At 37.6% G+C, this 12816-nt stretch overlaps 1 protein-coding gene across 1 annotated transcript in view; it reads left to right on the top strand.

Moving 5' to 3' along the window:
• LVRN (laeverin) overlaps positions 1-11975 on the top strand; it is a gene marked incomplete at both ends in the record, with an annotated part of 42117 nt that extends 30142 nt beyond the window's left edge. Inside the window, 6 exons of the mRNA XM_084305442.1 lie at positions 352-446; positions 1146-1253; positions 5393-5563; positions 7571-7711; positions 10241-10316; positions 11829-11975. Coding sequence (XP_084161568.1) covers positions 352-446; positions 1146-1253; positions 5393-5563; positions 7571-7711; positions 10241-10316; positions 11829-11975 — 738 coding nt within the window. The remainder of the gene's footprint in view (positions 1-351; positions 447-1145; positions 1254-5392; positions 5564-7570; positions 7712-10240; positions 10317-11828) is intronic.
• Between the last annotated feature and the right edge of the window lie 841 nt (positions 11976-12816).

Raw genomic sequence — 12816 nt, 5'->3', positions numbered from 1 at the left:
AGTATAGGCATGTTTAAAATATGTGAGAAGAATACTTTTCTTTTGAGAACTTCTCTTTTTTTTTTTTTCTTTTTTTTTTTTTTTTCTGTCTTATTCTTTGAGAATAAGCATTTATCTTCTTTGTACTGAGATCAAAGGTGTTAGTGATGTGAAATAGTAACTTCCCACTTTGAATAGTACAAGTGTGTTGAATTTTATATAGATCATTCATACTTCATTTTAATGTGCTATATTGTCAAGAAACTAATAGTGGTAAATTTTTAGGATAAATCTGAGTAAGTAGAGACAAACACAGTATAACAAAAATGTGCATCTACATGAAAATAATTTTTCTTTCCCTTCTTTTAAAAGAAATACCTTTTAAAGAGAATGTTGCCAATATACCATTATTATGCAGGTTTTATTCGTCAAAATGTTGATGCTTTGGAACATGACTATTTTGCAAAGTAAGTATTCCATTGTTCTCAAAAGTTTGGACTGACATGATTGGATCTGATACACTGTAGTTCACTTTTATAAGTTTAAATAGAAGACAGAGAAAATAGGTCTAATTTGAATGCAACTGAATTGTTATTCTTACTGTCCTTATGTGTGTGTTACTTATGATGATACTTCTAATGAAAATGCAGTATCAGGGTTGCTTGGGATATTTTTAGTGTATTTAGTGAGCATAAAAATGATACCTTAACGATCTGAATGGTAGCTCCTGTTTATTGGAGAACAGGTGTAACATGCTGCTGCTATTTGGGGAAATTCCTGTAGCAATGAACTTCAGATGTGATTTATAGATCAATCACTAGAGCTTCAAATATTGCTTTTTGCATTGCAATTGAAAGCCACAGTCTTGACTGTCAGAATGATTGAGACTAGGTGCAACTAGAGCAACAGATCTATGAAGCACACAGAAAGCTAATAAAAATAAGAGTACATGGGTAGCCTCACTAATATCCGTGACTACTGGTGTCAGGAATCCATTATTAGCAATTTTTTTTTATTTTTTATTTTTTATTAAACTTCAAATAACTTTAGTAGAAGTTCTCCTGGGTTAACAGCATAATGTTCAATAATTGTGGTCAAGCACAGTCTGAGTACTCCAAATGTGGAATACCTATCTTTTATTCTTGCTGTTTTGGCTTCCCTTCAAGAGTGTATTTGGAAAAACTTTTTGCAACAGCATGCTGGCTGGGCCTCCAAGACTGTTTGGACCTGTCATATGAACTGTATACTAAGTGGATGGACAACCCTCAGTACAAGTAAGAACAATAATGTGCTCTTAGAGGTGTGCATGTGTAAGTGAGGTGGGAAGTTAGTGGGCTATTACATGGGGCAGGCAGAATGAGAAAGGCTCCTATACACTGCTTGTTCTCCACAGACCTACAGAATTTGAAAAAAACAAACAGAAAATCACCACAAGACAAGAAAATGAACATAAAGCCTCACCACTTCACCAAATCCCAACTTTATATTGATTTCATAATTACTGTTTTTTGCATACAATTTACAGACCATAGTCTGTTCAGCCACATAAGAGATCAAGCATAGATTAGGGCTTAAATCCCATACTGTCCAATCCCTTTTCCACAGTACAACCTTGGGGGCATCACATATACTGACTCAATTTCTAGGCTTCTCTAAGTAGTAGAGAGTGAAGCTGTGTTTGTATGATATGGGTTCATGTCCATATCATTTGATGGGTGAACCCATCACATCATTTTGCATGTTCTCTGTTTGCATGAACTGGGAGGGGCTGTCAGCTCTTGTGCTGAGACTGGAGCTTAGTGGTTAGGTTTCTGCTTTGTGAGAATGGAGTCTGGGCTCTACCAGGATCAGACTTTCTGTATTAGAGTACTGCATTGTTAAAAAATATTACAATGTATTGAAATTCTGATTCTCTTTTCCTTCCTTTTTCTTTTGATTTTTTTTTTCTATGCATTAATCATATAGTATTGGCACTGGTGAGTGAATATTTAAAGTTTATTTCTTCTTTTTATTTGTTATAGTGGTAAAAGGTTAATGTTTTGGTTGTTAGTCCTGCCTCTGTTGATATGTGTGACTGGCTAATTGAACTGAACTTGTATTTGTATTTTTTATTAGCATTTAGTGACCATTCTCATTAAAAAAAAAAAAAAAAAAAAAAAAAAAAAAAAAAAAGTGCTTTGGAGATGAAGCAAAAAGTTGAAATGGGCTAAACACATTCTGGTATGTTCCAGAAAGAATATTTGTACTATCCCACACTAATAGCAAGAATACTATTCTGAGCTTTGAGACTATTGTCAAAATAGTCACCCATTTTCCCCTGTTAAGAATACTCAGAATTATTTTTTGCTGATGGAATTCTATATACCTTATCTGAGTTCAAGAGCTGACAAGTCTAAGAAATATTAGCTGATCTGGTTTTGAATTACATGGAGAAAATTAATTTAGATATCTTTTTTTTTTTTTTTTTAGAACTGAGATAAGTTCGAAGAGACTTCACAGCATTGAGCTTAACATGGTTAAAATGTGGGGAAATAATGCAATTATGCATTTTATTATGTGAAAGAAATCACGCTTCAAGGAAAAAATCATATGAGATAGGAAACTTCTTAGGTTTCAAATGACAGATTGCAGTTCCTGTTCAATTAAAGAGGAAGCTCTTCGTATGCTGGATAGTAGGGGAAGAGGGCACAATACACTTTTGACTCATACTTCACAGAAAAGGTCCCTTTATGTTACTTTATGCTACGCTTGTGTGCTCTCCATTCTGAGAGCAAAAGTCCTAAAAGTCAGTAGTGCTTCTCCTTTTCACATAAGGTAATTAGCTTTCAGCTGAACATTTCCAAAGGGTTCCTGGCCTTGCAGAACTTAAATGGACTTGATATGGTACATTTTTGTGGGTGGGTGGGTGTGTGTGGATATGGTTAAGTAGGTAGGTAACAGGCTAAGAGCCATGATTCCCATCCAGTTTCTCAGTTTAGCTCATTTTTTTGCTTACAGGATTCAAGTAGACCTATCTAAAGTAGTGTTGTAAAGTAGTGTTCTCTGTGGTGTTGTATAATGCTGTTGCACTCAAAGGTTATGAAACCACAATGTCATCTCTGCAGAAGCTCCAGGAAAATGGTTTCAATCAATGCACCTTCTTTCCAGAAGTTTTTTGCATCTTCCCCAAGAAGTACAAATGAGAAAATCCTGGCCAGTAATCTCAAACCACACACCTATTCTCAGGAAAAAAAAAAAAAAAAAAAAAAAAAAAAAAGCCAAGATTAATAAACCCCATCCCTCAGCAAGCATAACCTCAAACTCCAAATTTCCCTAGTGCCACAATGGGCTTCCTCTGTGAACTATACAACATAAGTGACTTCAGGGCCACCTTAGTTGTCACCAACCAGTAGACCAGTGTCCCATAACGTGCTGCCTGTACAGCCTGCCTTGAATAGCCAACATCAAAGCTGCAACCGAAAGATATAAAAAGCTTATCTATTTTATGTTCACTCTCAATGGCTTTACACTCAATAACCAATGTATTCTTCAAACTAGTACAGCAGCTGCAGATATCAGAATAGTGGTATTTTAGCCAAGGCAGTTTTTCGTGAAGTATCTTGAAAATAATAGGTTAGCTAACCATATACCCTGTTATCACACATCAACCTACTGTGGCTTCTTTCTGAAAGATTATGAAACGGTTATTAAAAAAATTGCTAGACCCTGCAACTCAAATAAGATCCAGAAGAATTCCTCACAAAAACATCCCTTATCTTAATGTAACCACTCAGTTCCAGCAAGTATCAATGTTAGCAGCAAATTCCCTATGCTCCAGCACATATCCAGATAAAACATTCCAATGCTTTCTGTTATGCCAGTAAAATCACCCACTCCCAGCAGGGCTATCAAAATCCCTGCAGCTTGCATTTTCACTTCTCAACAAGCGATGCCTACCATCCAGAACACCCGTCTCTCTCCCTACAAAGTTTATAAATTATTTGTGTGTGCATTTTCCTCTGAATATTGCTGTCATATAGCCTTTCCTCTGACTAATATTGTCTCTGCTTATGCTGGTATTGACTCTGTTTTCTCTATGACTGCCTAGTGAAATTCAGAGGATTTTTTTTTTCTTAAATCATATATAAATTTGAATTTTCTGTTTCTGGTTTTGTGCCTGAAGAATGGCTTGTGTGACAAGAAACTTCTTTTCTTTTCCAAGCCTAACTCCTGATGTAATGGAAAATAGTTTTATGGCCCTACTTACCACCTTGGTCTTATCTAATGCTATGCAGATTAACGATATGCTACTGGGAGGTTAAAAGCTTGGTTTGTAGCAGTGAGACACATTCTGCTACAGGGAATTAGTTCAAAATAGCATTAAAGTGTTTTCAGATAGCTTGCAATAGTAGAGTAGTAGACATGTTGCTAATACTGGAAAGGGTTGACGTGTTGTAGTGTTAGTGACATGTCATTACCACGGGAGAAATTTTCTATTCAGCCTTTACACCTGAGGAGCAGTGTTATGCTCAAAATGCTTGCATTTATTTTATTTTATGAACGGCATTGCCATGTTGAGGATTGTCCCCTGAAGTCTGAGTAATGGGATGGTGCTTGTTGCATGGAGAAATGTCCCTTCTGTTTCCATTTGTGCTGCCCATGGCTCTTCTTCCTGGATGCACTCACTGAAGACACTTTCAAAAGGCTTGTCTGGGCTGATTCTTACAGAGTCATAGAAGTACATAATCATTTAAGCTGGAAAATACCCTTAAGATCATCAAGTCCAGCCATCATCTAATACTAACAAGTCCATCAATAAATCATCTCCCTAAGCACCAAATCCACATGTCTCTTGAATAACTCCAGAGATGGAGACTTCACCACCTCCCTTGGCAGCCTGTTCCAACAACTCTTTCTGTGAAGAAATTCTTCTTGACACGTAATCTCAACCTTCCCTAGTGCAACTTGAGGCCATTTCGTCATGTTCTATCACACCTTAGAAAAGAGACCAACGCCCTCCTCGCTGCAACCTCCTTTCAGACATCTGTAGGGAGAGATGAGGTCTCTTCTCAACCTTCTTTTTCTCCAGACTATACAACCCCAGTTATTTGCAGCTGTAGCCTCTTTAATGGTGTGATCGATACACTAGCTAGGATGTGCAGTAGTGGCATTGGCACAGTCTGTACAGAAACTGACTTGACCCAATTGCTTAAAATGAAAAGTTCTTGTTTTTCCTTTAAACTGCATTTTGTTAATATTTAAATCATGGATAAAGCAATCAAATTTAACAGTTTTATTTAGATTGCTCATTTATATTTCTCTTATTGTGCATCTTTTAACTGTAAAAAAACTTTTTTTTTCTTTTGTTATTTATCAATTGCTTGTTTTGACTTTATAACAATACAGTACCTTTTAACCATATTTTGCTTTGCAGAATTCCCTTTCTAATTAGGAGAACGGTCAGTTGCTATGGTGTTGCACTGGGAAGTGATAAAGAATGGAATTTTGCATGGGAAATGTATAACCATACCGACTCCACAAAGGAAGACAAAGACATCCTCCTCTCTGCCATGAGCTGTGCCAAAGAGTCATGGTTACTTCACAGGTGACCTTGATCAAAGCATATCTTTGTGGGTAGAAATCACACAAAAACAAATACTGCACCGTACGAACCTGGCAGAGGTTTGCCTGCTGCAGAGCCATGTGTCTAATACAAAACAGTGTCAGAATCTTAAGAGTTTTCTTACAGAGAAAATATGATAAACAGTGCATACACAAATGGTCATTCTGCTGGTATAACATCCTAGATGCCATTAATGAATGAGAAAAGGACTTCCCAAGCTGGTAACTAGTGTGTCATGTCTAACACTACCAATGGATGTGTCAATATACCTAAATCTCCTTTTGAACTAAAAGTATGCCTTCAGGTGCTACAGCAGATTGTGACAACATGTTCCATAATATTGCATGCAGTATGCACCTTTTGTATATATTGTATATATCTTGTGGTTTATTTCTTGTCATTTTTGTTTGCTTTTGCTGCCCTTGCTCTCTGCACTGTAAGAAACAGTATTTATAATTTGCAGTGACATTTTTCTCCACCATTTAAGATTTTATATTTTTCCCATAATGCTTCTCCCCTGATAATTTTATTTTCAAGCTGAAGTTTCAAAGCCTATTTAGCCTTTGCATGGAAGCCAAATTATCCTTCGCTATGATGAAAATTATAGTAGACTAGCTAGTACACTGTTCACTACTCGAAGTGTAGACTGCCACAGGGAAATAATTTATTTAATTTTCCAGTTAGGAATACTGTATTTATTATCTTTCAGTGACATCCATGTAAAATGTTTTCACTTTATCAATAAAAAGGTGTTGAAGCTGAGTTCTCTAATATATCATGTCCACATTGCCTGAGGAATATCTCACAGGACAGAAGTTTGCCAGTGATGATGGCCTAAAGAATGATTATCCACGTATTGGCATAATACAGTGGGGCTAAAGCTCTGAAAGTGGTAGAGGTGTTTCTGCTGCCAACCACCTGCCCCTGTGATGGTGGTCATTTGAGAAGGCAGAACAGACATGGCCGAGAAGATAGCCAGATGAATAGGGAAGACATATCTGAGCGGAACTATGCTATTTTCCACCTAACCAATTGTCATTTGATGGCTTTGTCAATGGCACAGACTAGCAGTAGTCCCTTGACAAGCTGTAAAATATGCTGTGCTCTAAACAGAAAGAAAACACCATTTCAAGAAGTTGCGATGACCTCCTTTCTCCCTGTGCTGTAGTAGTTGACAAAGCAATCTATATTTCTAAATGCCACCCTGAATGTCTTTTGGGTTGAGGAATGTTCAGCTGGGCTTTTCCTGGTCCTCATTACAGATTTTCCATTTTGTTAAGCATACTGGTGGCATACAAATGGGAGAAACCCAGCTCATCTCCTCTACCAGTAGTTTTCCATACTCTTTGAAAAGACTTTTTTTTTTTTCTTTTTTAAACAATGAAAACCCATTGAAAGCAGGAGACTGTAAAGTAATGCTCTTATGCAATAAAAAGAAGAGTTATTTACTTTTCCAAGATGCTCTGTCACCCACTACCATTGACATCAGTGGCAGGTAGTTAAATATTTCTGAAGTCATGGCTTAGTCTGCCTGAGGGTATCTTAGATGCCTTATTACTGCAGCCAGTCCCATCTGCACAACAGTGTATGTCACTGCTACCTCATTTTGTAGGCTCCATCTGTTTGGAGATTTCTCCAGAAACTTGGGAGCAGTTTCTCCTTCCACAGGGTTGTCTGGTGGGAGTCATTCTCTGTATTCTTTCTGTAATATATACAAAAAAAAAAAAAAAAAAAAAAAAGCAAATATATACACTGGTTGTGCTACACCCTCATTTTACTGAGAAATGGACAGCCAGTGTGCAAGACCAGGGAATTTTACCAACATAAGGACAAAACACAAGCTGAATACATGGCTCAGAGTGGCTCAAGTTTGATATAACTGTCCACATTCTGGTATTTGGGAAGACAAGAATTGTTCTGAACTGGTACATATTTCCAGGTTATGACCATTGAACAGCAACTGATAGTTATTAACTTCTTTTCTAACAGATACTTGCAATATGGACTCAGTGATACATTATTTTCTTCCAACTGTACATCAATCATCATTTCATATGTGGTGACTAAGGACATTGGGCACCGAATAGCCTGGGATTTTGTTACAGAAAATTGGCCCCTTTTAAATGAAAGGTATGGTAAGCAACCAGCTTTAGTTTCTCTTTATTTTTCTTTTTTACTCCTTTCTTCATCTTGCTGTATGAGTTGTAAAATCCAGGTACAGATTTTCCTTTCAGAGATGACATTTTTTTGGTAATGATTGATACAATTCCTTACGTACACAGACCAAGGTTTTCAGATCATCAGGTCTTAATGTCAAAGAAGAACTCAGTGTCAGATATAGAATGCTTTAAAATGAGCCTGTTTGTGACTGTCTCAGTGCTTTTAAGTGTAAACATTTATAGAAAATCTAACACTTACTTACCTACTTAAATGGTAAGCTTTCCCAGTTCTGAGACAGTAGAAGATAAAAATCCATCTCCCAGAGTATGCTTAAAATGTGCTTTGTAACAACTGGTAAAGGGAACAAGTAAGCAAGATATAAGTGAAAGTATGACTTAGTATCTGTATGACTAGCTGCTATGAAATCTATAGTTCCCTGCTTCTTGCTATCCAGGCAGCATTTCACATGGAACAGAACAAACTTTCAAAACAGGAATATCCTCGTGCTTTTACTGGTTTGGAAGAACAGAAGACTGCACGGCTAAAGTACAGTGATGGCTCTGTCACAGGTCCTTTGGATGCTGGATGTTAGGATGCCAAGAGACCATGGACAGAGTCTGATGGATTTTATTGTAATTATATGCATTGTCTACCAATATAATTAAGCTTGAGAGGAATATGAGCAGTATAAGCATAAGCAGAAAGAAAAGAGATAAGCCACTTGCTGTGTAGGCAAAGCACAGTACCATTAATGAATACTCTTACCTGCTGATAGGCAACAGTTAGAAAAGTTGTTGAACTCTCATGTCCTCCATCATGACGCTGGACATCTTGACCAGCCAGTGAGAGCTACCCCAAGTTGGGGCACTTTATTTGTGGGATCAAGACTTAGTGGCAATTGCATGATTGACAGGATGACATGAGTTATATCTTTCACATACAGGGCTGAGAACAAAGCTAGGCATGTTTGGGTAGCTAGTGATCCGTAAATCTGATAGCCTTTTGATGTCCCCAAGGAGAACATTGTTTAGACTATCATGTGATTGCTCACAGGTCCCTTTGTAAAAGCTGGCTATGCAAACACATTATACAAGTGTTCCCACTGACCCATGCTCTATCTGTGGTCAGGAGCGTCTCGCACTTTACACTGGCCCTGTAAACAAATGATTTCAGGAGCAGTAAAAGGAGAAAAGTGGTGGTGGAAAACTAAAAGCCAAGAAAATGAGTAAGAGTTTTGAAAATGAACAGACCTGATGGAAAGTGATGGAACAGGATTAGTCTCAGTGCTAGGAACATAGCATTGGACTTCACAGATGAAACCATCATTGACTTGACTTTTGTACGTGTTTTTATTCAGGCTGCTTGTAATATAGTGTGAGGCAATATAGGCTTCCTGTGGGCAACTGGAGAATCTTTCTAGTTTATCTTTTCAACTGCATAAATAAAAAGGTAAATTTCTTGGTACACATTCAACCAGACAGTTCCACAATCAGGAGAAAAATGCATAGCGTAAAAAAAATATAAATAAATAAATAAAAGCATGCCCCCATGTACTATAGAAATGGGTTTACCCACTATCATTTCATAAGCATGGGTGTAAAATGCAAAAGTAAAATTGTAACCTCTTTTCTAAAGACAGCCCCCTCTCTTTTTTTAGAGATGGTGGATTGGAACATACAGGTTTACAAGGGCTTCATGGACCAGTAATACTATTAATCACTGTCTTAAGTCCTAACCCATCTCCAGTCTACCTGCTTTGATGCAGGTGAATTGCTCATGAGCTTGGGCTATCTACAAATACCTTTAATACCTGCTAGAAGACTCCCTCTCTCCTTGCAATTCTAAAAGACAAACAGCTGTGACATCCGTCTATTCCTGCTATCTGTGGTGGCACAGGAGTCCCTCAGGACTCATTTGTGGCAACAAAACTAAGACCAGCCATCTGGGAGCACTGAAATGTGTAGCTATATTGCTAGCTCTAGTAAAGGCAAGTTGTAGCAGGTTGGTGTCACACCAGCTTATAGAGCTTTAGCTGTTCCATACTGCTGAGAAATATACTGAGAAACTGACATGTCATTTTCAAACAGGAAGAACACTGTGGATGTTAGCTTCATACACTATTCTCAAGACATGAACAGAAACACCAAGCTGTTAGAATTGTTGCTGCACAGCCTTTCTAGATGGTTTTGTCTGCATGGGCTCACAAAGGTTATCTTTTTTAAGCCAAAAAACCTACCTTACCAGAGTAGAAATACCAGATCTTAAAGGGAAATGAAAATGAAGGATAATTGGTGTGTTTCATCTTGTTCAAATGTCTAAATTGAACTTTAATGGTACTGCTTTAAAAGGGGGGAGGGAGTATACAACTGCAAATTTTAGCTTAGTTGGTATTTTCAACATGATAAATAACAAACAAATAGTAGGAGTATTTTCAAGTGAGATGAAGTTTAGTGTTTTTGCAAACATGCTCATGGAAGGACCTTTGTCTCAACTTTACAGGTATGGGAAGGAATTATTGCATGATGTATTAAAAGTCATGGGAAGATTTGTCAATACAGATGTACAGATCCAAGAGGTAAATGAGAAAAGCAATTAGTTTCAACTTTATCATCAGTATGCAAATACAGCTTTTTAAAGCTCTTTTCTTAAAGACATTCAGGGCATGTATTGTACAATGTTGTGTTGAAACGCTGAGAAAAACAATACCTCCTCATGAGAAATAAATGTATCAACATGCACCCACAGCTCTGAGTCTTTGCATGCAGTCAGTTATTCACCATGGCATTAAAATGAGCTTTTGCACAGGGATGGATGTTGTCCGGCTCTGTGTGGTTGCAACACATGAAGTTGCCTGCCCATGTGCTGAACAGGTAGCCTGAACATGTGTGAAATAGTTCTTTCCCTTTGTTTGCGTGGCAGCTCACGATTCTCACTGGGCTGATCTATGTTTGTAAAAAGGGGATAGATGGGGCTTGGGATACCTGTTGGTGGGTAGAAATCTGTGGAATATGGTTGTAGCTTCTCTTTGGGTTATTCCCCACAATAAGACCTCCACATATTAGTGTCTGTGATGAATGGATAACCATCACTCATTGTTGCATTCTCTTTGTCTCATTCTTTCCTCTCCAGTCCATCTGCCTAGATTCTTTCCCAAGGTACTCTCTATTTTTCCTGAAGAGTTCAATTTTTGTGCTGTCTGCATGTGATCAGCACACCTGTGTCAGCCCTGAACTGCAGTTCAAGAAGCACTTTTCTGTAATGACAGATTCTCACGAATAATGTGCTTTTTCAGCCATTGATTGATGCATGCATATATACAGAAAGTAACTGAGAATTGATGGCTAATTAGAAGAACAATTCAGTCAGTTAGTTTCTAAAATAAAAGAAATCTCCCCTAAACATGCATGAACTAAAAGATTTTTGTCTTTTGTACCTCAGGGAAAAGTTAACTACCTGTGATGACAAAAACAATAGTCCAGTGTCACCCTTTCCATTAACTTTCAGGTTTGGAATAGAGTCCCAGTAAATATCATCAAAGTTGCCTCATTTTCACCTTTAAAATCTGTCTGTAAAGATAACCTCCGTAATGTCTGTAGGCAACTTAACAGAAGTTAGGCTGCTGGCATGTTAGGTTGTCATCTGTGATGTAGACAGCTGCCTCATTTCTCTCATAGTACATCGCCCCCTTCCTCTCTTCCTCCCTTCCCTCCTCCCCCCCCCTCCCACTCCCCCATCTGTGTAAATTGCTTTGCTATTCTTAAGTCCTGACTTGTCTTCTGCTCTTTAGATCGATGGGAGAGACTTCTTGCACTGTGATTGTAGATGAAAAGGACAAGAGGATTCTGCTCCCCAACTAGTTGTAGACACCAGTGGTAGTGAAGCTGGCTGCATCTGGAAAGACCTTTAGAGGGATGGCAAAAAGGCACACTCCTTGTGTGCAAGGAGCACCTACTGTAATCAGTACCCTTGCCTTGTCCACTACTCTCTACAGTTGTTCCCTATTCTATGTCTAAAGGGTCTGTCAGATACATGGTTGTTTGTTTCAAGTGCAATTACATGGACTAACCTCACGTGTTTATTTATTCAGTTGCAGGTTTTCTATAATACTACATTGGAAGAAGATGAGAGAGTGACTGCTACTCTACTACTGGAGTTTGCAAAAGTTGAAAATGTGGAAAGGAGACAGCTTCTAACTAAAGTTGCTGACTGGTTACATAAAAATGTAGATGATTGACTTGGGAAAGCAATTTCCAGTATATTTTAGTGTGTGATTCACTAGCATTTTGGTATTCATTTTAAGATGTAATTAAAGATAAAGCACATTTTTATGAGTCCTGTGGTTGTCTTCCCAACTGGAAAGCTGGGCTAAACCAATTCACAAAGAAAAGAAAGATTCTGATTTCAGATCAGAAATAAGATATATATTTTCATATTGTATCTAAATATCTAAATTAATTCCTTACTGGGATGAGTTGTTTGTAGGGATGTGTTGCTAATAATAACCTAATACACAGATACAGCTCTAAATCTTTTTTTTTTTTTTCTTCTTTTTTTTTTTTTTCCTGCCTAAATATCAGAACAAAGGGTGTGGTACAAGTTTTTGGCAAAAACACATAAGGAAGCTGGAAAAGCTTTATATTCTGTTTTGCTTATCTGCACTCCAGCCTTGGGCAAGTCATTTCATCTGTTGCTTTCCAATTCTCTGTTTGTAAGATGCAAAGGGGATAATAATTTAGAACAGTGTCATGAAACATAAACTTGTTAATGGCTTCAGAGCTGTGGACAGAAAAGGAATAAAGAAATATCATCTTTTAATTATAATAAATTGACACCTTTGCATTAAAACTTTATTTTTCTTGAGCAGATCTGTAAAGGTTTGTACTGAAAGTGTTTACATTCACATTCATGTTTGATTAGGAATGGGCTTTTGAAGAGACCCTCCCTGTTATCTCTGTTATCATGCTTTAACCCCCAGGACAGTCTTGGGGTATGTAAACCAGATTCTTTTTGGAAAAAATTAAACAAGAAAATGATGAGCTCTTGGGATGCAAGTAATAAGCTTCGCCATTTGATGG

The sequence above is a fragment of the Netta rufina genome (assembly GCF_964035555.1).
Source record: "Netta rufina genome assembly, chromosome: Z".
Classification (NCBI taxonomy): Eukaryota; Metazoa; Chordata; class Aves; order Anseriformes; family Anatidae; genus Netta; species Netta rufina.
Note: the sequence above shows the minus strand (reverse complement) of the source record. Positions and strands in the feature narration are given on the sequence as shown.